The following is a 14975-nucleotide window of genomic DNA, read 5'->3' as shown; positions in this document are numbered from 1 at the left end:
TTTTTATGCTGTGTAATCCAAGAGGTGTGTAATAGGCAAGGGAAAGGGATAATTACACTGCATCTGTGTCCAGTTCCATCATTTCTTTTACTTTTTTTCATATATGAATTGAGATCTTATGGAAATGCTTTTCTAACAGAAAGATGCCCGAGGTCTCTATGCTTTTATGTAATTCAGGGCCCTGATGAGGTGTTTAGGCAGGAATGAAAGGTCAACATGAAAATATTTTTGTAGAGGAGGCTCCATTCTGCAGTTTGGAATCTTTATTTGCAGCAGGAAGAGGGAGCTGTAGGAAGTTTTCTGTGCACTGATTATGTACTAACTGCTCTTTAAGAAAGTGTCACTGTGTGTGCAATGTGTGCCAGGAACTGTTTATGTCAGGCTTCCAGGGAAAGCCTCTCCAGTGCTGGGAATTAAATGGCTGTTGTTCAGCAAGCAAGGAGTCAGTCCCAGCATAATTACTGAGCTTTTGGGATCTGAGGTGTGATTTGTAGCAGAGAAAGCTTCATTTGTGGTGATGTTATTTCAGACACACAAACCACACAAACTTGGACTTTTTCTTGCTGTACAACTGTAACTACTGATATGGTTCAGGCTTGAGTGATGTATTTAAATGTGTCTTCTTAGTGAGCACATGAGATCAGTGAGTAGGATAAGCCATGTTCCTGTAGTCATAGTCAAGCTGAACGGAGATTTCTTCTGCTAAAATGCTGGTTTTTTCCTATTTAGACTAAAGACAGTCAAGATGATAAGCATTTAATTTGAATTTGAAAATGTCTTTTTTGCACATTTTCAGCGTTGGTGTGATATCCTGGATACCTATGTTAAATCTTACTCAGAGATTATACATTAAGATAGCATGGCTTGACTATAAATGCCAAATATTTTCAGCTCTGCAATTTAACTGCAATTCTGTTAACTGATTCACTGTTGTCATAGTGGTTTTGTGGTATTAATGGATATATTCTAGGTGGCTGTAGGTAAGTGCTTGGTCTTGTGTTTCTAATCTAAGATGTGTGGTCCCTGAAATCAGAGTACACTGAAAAATTAATTTCCTTTGAATTTTCTCATTTTGTATCCTGCTAGGTTACATTTCCCAAGTTTTCCTTAGTAAAGTAGCTGTAGCTACTTTATGTAGCAGTCTGCACCACACACAGATTAGGGGGCTGTAGAACTTTTTTAAAAGACTTTCACGGTGTTGCAAATGTGATGGTTCCTTAGGAGCTGATTTATCAACTTGTTTTTATGACCTTCTGAATTTTATAATGTACGTTGTAGGTTCCTCACTATTTAATGTTTTTGAAATGAGGGGATGTTGCAGTTGGATTTTAAAGAGTATTCCAGGGCCAAGTCCTTCAAAGCTGTTGATTATTTAAATAAAAGTGCTTTTTTGGTCTTTATTAATTCTAATTGCTATCTATAGAATATTTTATTTTCTGATACTCTTGGAGAGCCTGCTTGCTTTCTGTGCACACCTGAGGAATAGTAAATACCAGCAGCGAACTTCCTAAAGGTGTTGTGGGCAGAGGAGACTCTGCCTGTGCTTCAGTATCTCTGAGGGGATTGGTTTTACTAGTGGGTTCTGCTTGATTTTTTTTTGAATAAAAACAAGCCAGCTGGGGTTTGTAAAAACAAACCCCACCTTCCCTGCTCTGTGTGTCCATGCAGACCTTGAATACCTGATGCATGCACGGCAGCAGCTCCTGACCACAGCCAAGCGTTGGGATTCCACGTCTAAGACTATTGTGGAGTTTGAGCCTAATGAAACTACTGAACTGGAGAAGAGCCTTCTCACCAGATACCAAATCCCTCTGTCTGCTGACCAGCTGTTCACACAATCTGTCCTGGACAAATCACTGACCAAGACCAACTACCAGTCAAGGCTCCACGACCTCCTTTATATTGAGGAAATAGCACAGTATAAGGAAGTTAGCAAGTAAGTGATTCCTTTATAAAAATATTCCTATTCAAATGAGGGTGACAGCTTTTTTCATTAAAAAAACTTCTACTTCTTTAAGATACTGAGGCTTCCTGTTTCTTTGAACTGAACCTGAACAAGTCTGGGAATAGAAGTATTTGGTAAAGGTCACTAGCACTTAAATATAAATTCCTGCTAATTCATTGAGAACAAGCAGTGTGTATCAGTCTGTGCTTAAAGTTGTAGTGCTAAGCAGCTGTTGGACGAGGTTTTGTTAATTATTTTTGTTTCTAGTTTATTATCTGTCTACACAAAATGTTATTAATAATAGTTATATTTTTGTTCCTGTGTGAAAGTAGGTTATAGCAAAGGAATATATAAAATCTTTGTAAAAAGAGTTGAATTCTGTGTGGATCAGACTGATCTTATGATGATGTGGCAGCTGACTTTATTTATTTCCTAAATAGGTTGACACCCAGTTTCTGAATAAAAGTCCCTAATAAAAGGCATATAATGTACATTGTTTGGTTTGTTGTGTCTTTAGGTGTTATGTACAAATTACCCAACTGGTGTTAGATGATTGAAAAATAGGGATTTAGGAAAAAGATGTGAAATTCACAGTTACAGACCTTCATGTGGACTTTTTTTTTAGTTTAATATTTGTGGTCAAAAATTTTTCCTGAATTCCTGTGGTACTAAAGAGTTTCAGAGTTTTGTCACTACTCATAATGGAAAGCCTAAAAGAGATAACATCATTTTAGCCCAATCTGGTAGCATATTTAGTTTTACCAATTACTTGGAAGTTCCAAATCAGAAAGTCTTTAGGATGAAGAACCATTTCTGGAGCTACAGAGGTTCAGTTGAACCAACCCTCTAGAACTTAGAAAACAAATTCTGTATTTCCATTGCTTTTAAAGCAGAAAACCAGTTCAATTTCTTTTTTAAATCTCAGCTGAGGGGCAGTATTTGCCCTGTTATCTTTTATCACTTCTGCACTCTGCTCTTGAGCTGGAGTCTAACACGTGGAGCAGTCATGCTTGAACACTGTTTCCAGCTCACAGAAATATTCTCCATCATACATATTTATAAACAGGTTGACTCTTCTAAGGCCTTTTGAAACAAAAGTGGATTTAAAGTAAATATTAATGAAATACCATTAAAACATGAGCAGTATTTTTTACTGATAGAATTTTCACCTTGGGAGTTGCACTCTCATGCCTCATAGGAAACTAAAGAGCAGCAAACCTGGAGAAATGAAAGAAGAATAAGTGTATCCTGTATGTAATGCTTCCCCTTTGGACTGTTTGGTGCAGCAGTAATTTATTGCTTGATAAGTTTTAAGTAAGTGTTAATACTTGAAATCTTCTGTTTTGATAGTGTTGATGACAAACATTCTTTTGATCTTGTAGCTGACCCACTTTATTGTAACAAGGCTCAAACCAGCAGCCATTTCCACTCCTCTGTGGCTAAGATCACACACTTGGTATTCTCTAGTGAAGTGTCAGGGTTGCAAGCCTGGAAATGGGCTGAGAAATCCAGATGCAAGTGGGTTGTAACACGTCTGAAGTGGTGCCACAGTGACAGTGTTGATGAGCTGTTACACTTTTCAAGGGTTTGTGAATGTACATTGTAAAAGCAGCAGCATTGGCAGCGTGGTCTTGTGACAATACTGGAATCACATGAGTGTCTGCAGTTCAGACTGAAGTGGATCCTTGGGTTTTAAGAATGTTGATGGTTTCTCACTTTCTAGGAAAGCACTGGTTCAGGCTTTATGTGGAATCATCTGAGTGGAGCTGCACACTGTATTTCACTGTACTGAGTGAAAGTTGCAGTGGCTGGAACATATCTTGAATTCAGTTATAAGAGAGTTCTGGACAGTCTCAGAGAACTTTACTTTTAAATCATGTTTATTTTAATATTTCAAGAGACATTTATACAAGTTATTCCACATGAGTATCACAAAATAGAATAATTAGGGAGTTACTACTGTTGAATTTCCAATTGCAAACACACTGTTTTTGAGGAAAAACAAATCAGTGTTCCAATCTCGATATTAGCTGGCTTTTGGAGAATGTAAATATATTTATGGTTTAGCTCTTCCTTTCTCTCTTGCATATTGAAGAGAAAAGCAATATATACTTGTTAGAGTGACTAGAACATTTTCTTGTGTGAACATTACAGGGTGTGAGGTGACAGACAGCTCCTTCCATGCTCCCAGAATTACAGAGCAGATTTATCCTCAAGGCTGTGAACACGTCAAGCACTGGCTCTGATGGAAAATAAATTTGCTTTTGTCATTACTGTGTGTTCCATTGATCACTCCCCAGGCAGGTGTCCCACTGCACACCCTGAGCCCTGCAAATGTGCTGAATGTGCTTTTGCAAAGTGACACCTGGGGCTTTGGCCAGGATGGGTTTGTTTGCCTTTGGGGAATTTATTGTTTGCACTGGTACTGGATGATTAATGATTTATGAAGTCATTCTTCATAATTATTCTGTGGTTTTTAAATATGAACAACAGGTTTTCTTGTAGCTGCTTCGTGAACACTGCAGGTAGGCTGGCATTTGCAGTGGTTAGGAGGAAATAAAAGTTTTTGGTTTTTTTATAAGCCTGACTGAAAACCCTCTTTTGTCTAACCCTGCAAAGCAAGGGTGAGAAATGGGTGAAAGAAGCAACTTCTGATATTTTAAAAATCAAATCCTGCGAGGATTTTGTAGTTTTGTAGTTTGCCAGAAGGTGTCAGCTTGCTCAATGGAAATTGCTTGATAATGTAAACTTGAGATTCCCTTTAGCACAGCAGATGCAGTTCAGTCATTTATGAAAACACTGACCTGTACCTTGTCTCAGAAATGCAATAAAACTGTTTTGCAGCCTGTTTTTATAAATCTGAATTTTAGCTGCAACGTGTTTAGCAGCATAGGGATCAACTTCAGGGAAGTTTCAACAGCATAAATTCCCAATAGCAAACGATTGTGTCTCAGTAAGAATTCCCAGCCCTTGTTACTCACTTAAATGTTTTTTACAGTGTTTTAACAAGGAGATATGAGCTGGTTTAGATAATGCTGACTTGCTGATAGCTCCTCTGGAATACTGCAGCCCTTCAATAGAAGAAAGCTTGTCTTTGTGTTATGGGGTTTTTATTGGTACGTGTGGAAATGGGAAGGGTTGGGTGAATGCTTTCACTGCAGCTTGGTCAGTGATAACCTAACAGATTCCTGCTGGGTAAGAAAACCTCCCTTGTTTTTGGGGAATAGAAGACTGGGAAATTCAGATCTGACAATGCTCATGTTCTGTAAAGAAGCAGCTGTTACCACATGGGGGCAAACTTGCAGTTTTTGTGCAAGAGTCGTGATTTGCCAGATCCGAAAAAATAGATTTGATTGGTTTGGTAGATGTTTAATTACCAAGCTGAAATGTTGGATTTTATTGTTGGAGGCTTATGATCATTAATACTGCAGGGATTAAATGAGCAATTACCAGTTTATTAGGTTAAAATAAAAATTACAAGAAGAGCAGATAAAATAAAACCAGTATGAGTATGAAAAGTATTATAAGAATGTATTTTTCCAAGAGGTTTTATTTCATTTGTGAATGGGTTTTACTTTTTTTCTGTAGTTTTTTGCAAATTTAGGAAAACGTTGTTGATGAGAAAATAACTGAATATTGTTACTCTATTGTCAGACTTTTTTTCCTCTTTGTTCTTTTTAAAACTAGGTTGAAACAATCTGTTTAAAAAACCCCAACACCCTAGGGAGAAATTACTTTTTATTGGTGAGAGGTCAATGAAGTGTGCTAATAAGTCACTTTCATGTGTTGTGCATGTGACTTCTGGAAAATGATAAGTGCAGAGGATGAATTTGTTACATCTCTGATTACAGGAGGAAGCTGCTGCTAATAGGAATTCTGTGGATAGATGGTTTATAGGGCTGAGCCTGTGATGCCATTCCCTCATTTTAAATAAAATGATATCATTTTAATGCCTACAGTCTGATTTGTTTCAATGCATTTTAATCAATCCCTCTGAATTACAGGTATAATACCATTTACTTTTTAAGATGGAGATTGCCCTCTTTGGTGTGCAGCCTGGAAGAGACAGATGGGATAAATAGGAATCTTGCTCTGTTCTTTGTCTGCTTTTCTCCCCTTGCATACCTTCCATAAGGTTATAGACTATTTAAACAGAAATTTTCACTGCTTTGGGACATGTAATTCATCCACTCTAAGCTTTTATTGGTATCTGGTATTTGTTTCTCTCTTGTGAGGGTTCTTTTTTTAAACTTCATAGATGTTGGTTCTTTTCAATATCTACTTTATAGGCTACAGTCAAAAGTAAAAAGTGTGGATATTTGACAGCTGCATACTTAAAAAGGGCCATTTTGACTGTCCTTGTTCATACTTAAAAATTAATTAATGAAGTGAATCTTCACTCTGAACGCCTGAAATTTCAGAATCCCAGAGCATTTTCGTGCACTGACTCGATGCTTTCTCGCTTAGGTTCAACATAAAAGTGCAATTGCAGATTGTAGCAAGCTTCATGCTCACTGGTGTTTCTGGAGGTGCAAAATATGCCCAGAATGGACAACTTTTTGGTCGTTTTAAGCTCACTGAAACTCTCTCTGAAGACACTTTGGCTGGACGGCTGGTGATGACCAAAGTCAATGCTGTTTATTTATTGCCTGTCACTAAAGAAAAGTCAGCACAGACCCAAGGAACCAAAGAGAAGGTTTATGAAGCAGCTATCGAGGAGAAGACAAAGGATTATATCTTCCTGAGGGTATCCAGGGAATGCTGTGAGGAGCTGAATCTTCGGGCAGATTGTGAAATGCAGGTAGGTCCGGGTTGGGGGTGCTTGTGGTGTCAGAACTCTTTGCCTTGTGCTTCTCTTGCCTCCATAATTGATCTGTTTACCAAACAGAAACAACCTCAGATTAAGGTCACTGTAATTGCCTGGAATGAATGCATTTTCACCCAAGGTTTATCTCATCTCATTTATTTCGTTTTGGGGAAACATATGCAAGAATCCTAATGTCTTAATTTAACATGGATAATTGGTCTAGGAAGACTTATGTTGTTCTGAGCTCTTGGTTTTGTGTTTGTTTTCTTAAAACAATAATTAAACTTACTAATTGGTTGTATTTGAAACTTGACTGGAATACAAAATGAGCTGGGGCTTCAGGAACTGGCTAATTTTTCCTTGAGTGCCTTATAAATCTTGGCCTGAGGCAGCAGATCTATTCTGCATTAGAAATTGGGTCCTAAAGTTGTTTGTAAAATCATTTAGTGCTTTATACATGTATCACTGAACTGGTGGTCAGATTCTTCAAGCATTACCTATATTTGAATGAATTTTAACTGTGAGGGATTTTTTAATGATTAAGTATTGACTGAAATTTTGGAAAGCAATGCTCAGTGTAGAATTGAGGAGGCTGTAATTTGGATGTACTGAGTTTTTGTTAAAGGTGCTGCAGGTTTCACTGCTCTCTTCAGTAGAGCTCATATTCCCTGTGTGATTCTCAAACACTGATAAAACTGCTTTGATTTCTGTGGATTTTGGATAAGTTGGGTAGTTTCTTTCCTTTTTCTCTTATAATTAGCCTCAGAAACTTGGTGGTGCCTTGTTTACCTGCTATTCTGCCTTAACTATAATAAACTCACAATTCTGCTTTTATCAGGTAAACCATTCATAAGAGTGGGGTGGAGTGAACTTTGAAGCACCATGGCTTTATTTTTGGAGTTGTTCCTCTGTTGTGTGTCCTGCTCTGTGAACCTGGCAATGGATTAACTTCCTTTCCCACTGTTTTTTGATTGTGGAATGTATATTAAAGCAGGTTACATGCCTCTCCTTCCCAGATGGCCTCATTCAGTACTCTGCAATAGCAAATAGAACTGTTTGATTCCATCCAAGCAGCATTAAAAGCAAAACAAATCACAAGCTGTTAAGAAAGTGGTGAATGCAGGTAGATAATAGGAGGTATTTAATGCCAGGCACCTTGCTTGGACTCCCAGAAGGGGCTGTTTTAGTGTCACCCAGATGAGCATCACAGATTTTCTGCATTTAAATTACCCTCGTTAGTTTGTGTGATCTTTTGTCAGCCTTGGGTCTGTCTGGGCAAAGATATTTTCCCTGCATAGATCAAACCATGAGTGGCAGTCTTTCCCAAACATCTGCAGGATGTGACTGGGGGACAGGGCAGTGCTGGGGAGGACAGAGCTTGGGGAGGAGCTCGAGGTGTCCCATCAGGCAGGATGAGCTGTGCTGTCACTCCTGAAAAGTGCCAACCCTGCTGTGCAGAACGGGGCTGAGGGGCTGGGTGGCACAAATTGCACAGGGTGGAAAAATAATTCTTGAATTTTCATGTGTCCTATTTAAAAAAAGTTTCTTAGCAGTTGCAAACACCTCCATGAGCTCCATGCTTAACGCTGTCAGATTTGTTGCTGCCCTTGTCTTCAGACTTATGGTTGTATGTCTTGCTGTAAAATGTGATAGTCAAGATGAATATTTAATGTCTCTATATCTGCCAGAGATGGAAAGTTAATGGCTACACTCTGCAGGGATACAAGCAAACACTGTTTATTTACAGCAAAGCTCGTGTTGATTTTACATGCTACATAATGATATGAACACTGTAATACTGCAATAAGAGTAGGAAAAAGAAAATGCTCGTTTACAAAGCCTTTTGAAGGAGATGATCTGCAAGTAGTAAACATTACTGGTACACCAGAGTGATCCCTGTGGTGGGAAGGGGCTTTGTGGGCCGGTAAAGCAGTGTCAGGTACAAGAAGTAGTTAAATCTAGGATTATAAATTATTCCTCTGTATGGGGAATTCTCTGTAGGAGAAGGTTCCTGAGAGAAGTTTATATGGCTTTGAATGAGAAGTGAGCACTTTTCCTTCCTTCTGCCCTTCCTTTTTACCTGTTAACCTTCAGGTTTTTATATAAATTCTCAAAAAAGATAATTGTAAAAATATATTCTAGTATTGCTTTGTGTTTGTTGAACTTTCTGGTTGGTAGCACTCATTACCACGAGATTAAAGTGTGATTAAGTAAGAATGGGCTAACATGAAATCAGTGAGTGCTAGGGCAGAAAATGATGAGATCTGAGACTGGGTTGTTGCTGTGGGCATGGGGGAACATTTGGAATGACTGTCACCTCCATGGCTTTTCTCTGGGGTGACCTGGGGGGCTGCACCTTCACTTGGGATGGTGCTAATGGACCACATCCAGCTCATCTTTGCTCTGGTTGTGTTCTTCTCCTAATTACTAGGACAGAACCAGATTCTGTCATGTGCTTGTGAAATCTCTCACAGATGGCCATAGAAATTGTTAAATAATTGATATTTCCAGGTAAATGAGGGGTGCTTTTCCAGACAGGTTGCAGTAATGGGGCTGCTGTTGGTAACATGTTCACACTCATTGTAAATCTCAGAAAAAAGCTTATTTACTTATGTACTTAGCTTATTTCATCAAAAATACTTATTAGATTTGTAGCACAGTAATTACATAAATATATATAGTGACAGCAGTCTTTGGAAATAAACCTAAAAATGTGTATTAGTCTCTTGAAGTTCTTCATCAGCTTTGGTGGTTTTATGCTGGTTTTTATTAGTGCAGATCTGTGTCAAGTTTTGTCTTCTGTTTTGTTGAGAATGTGGAGTTCTTTGGCATAATACTCTGATCAGAGTCATATATTTCTGGAGAGATTAATTACTGCAAATTTAAATATGTGTAAATGATAATCTGAGTGAACTGTTTTTGTGAATAATTTCCCCAGGAGCTGCTTTTATCCCTTGTTCAAATTTAGAATGTACTTTTCTTTTTACCCTTTCAGTGAGTGTGTGTGTCAACTGCTTTTGCTATCCATTGTTCCATTCTGAATTGAACCAGGAATGTTAAGTACTCTGTGTGATGTTTCTGGCTTTGTACCAGAATTTATGTTGGCAATATCTTTTATTTACTAGCATTGAAACACCTATAATTGAGAGAACAAAAACAAGCATGCATTGGTAAGCAGCTAATAGTTAGAAATTAACTTCTGGGGAGTCCTAATAATTGAACAAAAATGACAAGTTATGCCATTCCAGAGTGTTTGACTAGAAATAATGTTTGGGGTTTTTCTTTGCTGATTTATGTCATTTGTTGATCTGGTAAAATTTCTGGCCTGACTTTTTTTGAGGTTGCTCTTACAATAAGAGATAAAAGCTTACATTTGTAAAAACAGTGTTTTAGGATAATAATATTTTCCAGAAGGATTTGTTGTATTAAAAAAAAATAAATTCAAGAATGCTTTCCTTTCAATTTTTTTCTGAAAGTACAGAGGAATCTAATCTTAAAAGTCAAACAACAAAATTAAATTAGAGAAAATGCTGTATTTATCTTTGATTCGAAGCAACAACAAAAAAAGGAAGTTAATTTTATCACAGATCTTTGGATTGAATGCTGTTTGCTCTTTTCTTCTAAGAGCCAGTGGTGTGCAGGAAGAGAAAAATGTATAATGTACAGCAAAGTCTAATGAGCATTTTCTAAATGAATCCTTTTTGTTCACCTGTCCATTTATTCACTGGTTTGTTGTGCAGGTTGAGCTTCAGTTCCAGTTGAACCGCTTACCCCTCTGTGAAATGCATTATGCCTTGGACAGGATTAAGGACAACAGCATTTTGTTTCCAGATGTCAGCATGACTCCCACCATACCCTGGAGTCCCAACAGGTACATGAGCACTGTAAAATCAAAGACTGGGTGGGAATGCAGCACTGAATTTCTCAGAGCAGATGGCTGAAATCTGTCCCTGAACAGGAAACAAGCCACACTCCTCGTTAGTGGTGAGGGGTTCAGGGGAGGGAGTGAAACTGTGCTAAATAAAACAAGAGCAATGATCCTCCCAGGGCCAGAAGCCACTGGGTGAGCTGGGGCTTTGGAGGCATCACAGTTCTCCTGTGGCTGCAGGAAACAAACCTGCTGCTGTTCATTTCCGTGCTGCCACCCTCCTCTGAAAACACTGTACTGTGTAGGAATGGCAGTGCCAGTTCCAGGAGTGCTGTGCAGCATCCCAAGTGTGCAGAGTCCAGTTTGCAAGGGCTGATCCATTAGTACTTGTTGAGCTGCAGTGAGCCCGGATTTGGACATATCCCAGAGGATGTGGTGATGGAAGGTGTGGCAATGACTCTTCAAGGACCAGCCCTGCCTTTGCAAGTAGCCCAGAGATTTTTTCTATACACGTTTCACAGTTTCCTTTATGAAATTTTAAACCCCTGTGTTATATAAATACTTCTAAAGAACCTTAAGGCTGATGCAGTGAAAATAGTATAGAAATAGAAAATAGAAGAGGAAGCTTAGGGAGGAGAGATGTGAGGCTGTGTGGCTCAGGGAATATGGGCAGTATTCTTGCTCTTGATAAAAGAGGCATGAGGTTTCTGTGCTTGGGGACCAGGGAAATGAGAGGAATGTGGAAATGATAGTCTGTACAGCCTGGGAGGAGTGGTGTGGGGTCTTGAAGGTGAGAATTAGGAGTGTGGTTGTGATGCAGGACAAATCAGGAGATAGCCTAGGCATTAAAGGAAAATGATCTATCAGAAAGCTGAGACAGTGGGATATTTTAAGTCAAAAAACACTGGAAAATATGTAGTTTGGAAGTGTAAGAACAGATGTGGTACAAGGGTGGGGTGATTGCTGTGTGCATCAGAGCTTTGACAGTACTGGGAGGAAGAAGGGAATAAGTTCTGTTTAGAGTTACACTACAAGGCTAATGGAGGTCAGTGACAATGTGTTCACTGACTTAATTAGGTTCTGAGAGAATCTTACAAAGAAATAGTGTTTAAGAATAGTTTGGAAGTAAGGAGTGATTTCAAGAAAAAGGAGGCAAGTCAAGTAGGATAGAACTTTTATCTTCTATATACATAACCAGTTGTAGTTGTTGTGTTGGTATAATGTTTGGTATTTTTTGTATACATAAATAAAATACATAATGATTATAGTTCAGTTTAAATCAATTCCATCTGGTGGCTTGATTTGTCCTTCTTTAAGAATCAAACTAACTCCAAACTGTCTTTCCTGTTTTTCTTCTATTTCTGTTTTATATCTCTGTTCCTTTCCTATATTTCTTAGTCTCTTGCCAGCTTGTTGTTCATAGGCATCTTAAAATTCAGTTCCCTCTTGATCTTGCTCCCTATTGCAAACTACTTCTGAACAGGAACTTTCCCAGTCTGTAAGAAGTGTGGTGCTTGTACCAAAGCAGGTCACATTAGTAAAGTATGGCCATATGTGCAACAGTGACAGGTGTTTTTTACTGTGCATGTCTGCTTTTGAATCTGACAGTGAGAATATTAAAAACTCTGTCTAGAAATCTTCTTACACTTACTGGAATTTTCTGAAATCATCTTCCTCCCAGTGCTGGCATCACTGGCTGCTTTACAACAAAAATCCTTTTTTAAAATTGCTTCCCCATTAGAGGTATGTGCCCTGATGATCTTAAAAAAAAAAAAAAGAGAGAGAAGTTTGTAGTTAATTGGAAGCCAGTAGATTTTAAATTTGATTTTAGATAACTTCTACCACGCCCTGGGCTTGTATAACTGTTTACATTTCAAGTTGGCAGTGTAAATGCTGCAGGGAAAAAATAACTAATGGAACTATTATTTGAATGATATAGTAGAAAAAAACATTGTATGTTTACCTGCTTTTGTTATCAGGGAATGGTGCAGTATGTCTTTCTTTTAAAATGTGTGCAGGTAAACTGTTGTTAGGTGGGATGATGTAAATTGAGAATAGATTGAAACCCCTTCACAACAAACTTATTGCAAATAGCAAACTTTTATGATTGAAGCACGCGATTGTTTTGCTAGATTTAGTGATTTATTTCATGTGCCTCGGTGCCACGACCCACACGGCAGCTCTGTAAAGGCTCTTCAGTTCCTTTAACGCTTTGGAAAGCACCCTTCATTTAATTCCTGCCTGGCAGTGGGCTGGGAGAGCTTCTGTTGGTAACGTGTGTGTGACCTCCTGTTGGCAGACAATGGGATGAGCAGTTGGACCCTCGGCTGAACGCGAAGCAGAAGGAAGCTGTTCTGGCCATCACCACCCCGCTCTCCATTCAGCTGCCCCCCGTTCTTATCATCGGTCCCTATGGGACAGGAAAAACCTTCACTCTGGCTCAGGCAGTCAAGCACATCCTCCAGCAGCAGGACACCAGGTGAGAGGGGGCACTGAGCGCACAGCAGGACCCCACTAGCACACACGATGTGATTTTTGGCTAAAATTCGAGTCAAAGGTAGAAATAGAGAATTTCCACCCAGCTCAGAAAACAACAAAACCAAGCCACCCGTCATGGTTTGGGATGATAAAGTAATTTTATAATCTTGGCCTGTATTTGCCGTGTAGAATAAAACTAATTAAAATGTAGAATGGCTTGGGAAGTTTTGCAGCATTCTAGATAACAAAAGTTGGTCTTTAAAATCAAGTCTAGATTAATAATTATGAAATGATTATTGAAACGCTGTTTGATAAGTGAAGGGTTTGAGCTGAGGGCTGAATCATGGGAAGTGCAGGAGGTCAGTGAGTATTTCCATGAAGAGGAATGTGCAGGAAGATGGCCACTGTTTTCTTTTTTTTGTATTCTACTGCTTTGAATTGTTTTCTGTTTTTCTTCATTGCTTTTTTATTTGCATCCATTTATTCCAGCAGGATTCTCATTTGCACCCATTCTAATAGTGCTGCTGATCTCTACATAAAGGATTATTTACATCCATATGTAGAAGCAGGCAATCCCCAGGCAAGACCTCTCAGGTATTTTTTTAAGGCTTATTATGTATCTATAAAATACTATTCTTAAGAAAAGGTGTCTATAAAATAAGGTTAAAGAACTTTTAAAACATAAAAGCGTATTGGCATTACCAGCAGTGCTTTTAAAAACAGCCTAAAAGGAATGTGAAATCTTGTAATGTAATTTTCAGTCATTTGTTAAATAAAAATAAAGACATCCTTTTTTAAGCTTTTATTATTCTGTTGATAAATGTGTCTGTCCTAGTGAGCAAGCTTTTGATACGCTCCTCTAAAAGTTACTGTGGGAAAATAAAATGGACTTCAGTTACTTTTATATTTTAAGTTTTGAAAGTTTTGACTCACAATTACAAGGCTAATTTGGAAACTGGAGCTCCTCAGCTGGCTTCTTGGAAAAACATTTTGGTGTTGTAGGAGCTGCTTACTTAGAGAATTGTGTGAAAGTAGTTTGGCCTCTTCTGAAAAATCAGTGTGAAGTGATTGTTTATGTATTGTATGTACTTACCATGGGTGTTGTGGGGAAATTGGGTTAGAAAAAAAAAAAAAGAAGCAGCAGAATCTTAAGAGCAAGGAGGGTATACTTGCATGGAAATAGTTAAGGAGGATTTATTTATGGGCATAAATCTCCTCCTGGAAACATTTTGCCCAGTAATGACAATGTGTACTTTATACTGCTAACTTGGTGTATATATATATTTTAAATTATGGGCATCATTTTCTGAATGCCAATGGGTGAATTTATAATATTGCTAAGAAAATGACTCTGTGTTTACTTGCTAGCTATTAAAAGCCATCCTGGACTTATATTTTATGCAATGTCAGTAAAGCCAATGAAGTTATGTGAAAGGGCTACATTTGCCAGAGGTGTAAATTCTCCTAGGTCTGTTGGCTTTGGTGACATTTTACAGACACTGAGGGTCTGGCCAAGGGAAAGAAAGCAGTGTTATCTTTTAAAAGATATCTTTGATCTTGTTGTGTTTTAACACAGATGGTCTTAAGGTGATTTGTAAAGCACTTTGGGATGAAAAACATTATGGAGTCTTAATTTTCTGAAGGGAAAAAATGTGTGTGGTCGACTCTTTTGGGAATATTGAATTGTGATTTAACAGTGCAAGGAGTTAAATACAATTTTTTTGTTGCCAGGTTTTTGCCACCTTGTTTTCAACTGTGTAGTCCAATCTCAGAAATATGAAAAACATTAAAAGTGGTATTTTTCTTATGGTTAAAATTTATGTGCATATTTGCCAAGAGACTCACAGCATGTAATTTAAAAGTCACTGAATATTTGA

At 38.2% G+C, this 14975-nt stretch overlaps 1 protein-coding gene across 3 annotated transcripts in view; it reads left to right on the top strand.

Annotated features, from left to right (window-relative positions):
- HELZ (helicase with zinc finger) overlaps window positions 1–14975 on the top strand; it is an 86092-nt gene that overhangs the window by 32374 nt on the left and 38743 nt on the right. For 2 of the 3 annotated variants that reach the window (XM_014882701.2, XM_014882705.2), the window contains 5 exons: window positions 1669–1936; window positions 6413–6746; window positions 10493–10623; window positions 12920–13099; window positions 13588–13692. In XM_014882701.2, the coding sequence (XP_014738187.1) occupies window positions 1669–1936; window positions 6413–6746; window positions 10493–10623; window positions 12920–13099; window positions 13588–13692 (1018 nt within the window). The remainder of the gene's footprint in view (window positions 1–1668; window positions 1937–6412; window positions 6747–10492; window positions 10624–12919; window positions 13100–13587; window positions 13693–14975) is intronic. The other variant, XM_014882702.2, reaches the window with a different exon arrangement.

This window comes from Sturnus vulgaris, chromosome 20 (assembly GCF_052056855.1).
Source record: "Sturnus vulgaris isolate bStuVul1 chromosome 20, bStuVul1.hap1, whole genome shotgun sequence".
NCBI classification, from domain to species: Eukaryota; Metazoa; Chordata; class Aves; order Passeriformes; family Sturnidae; genus Sturnus; species Sturnus vulgaris.
Note: the sequence above shows the minus strand (reverse complement) of the source record. Positions and strands in the feature narration are given on the sequence as shown.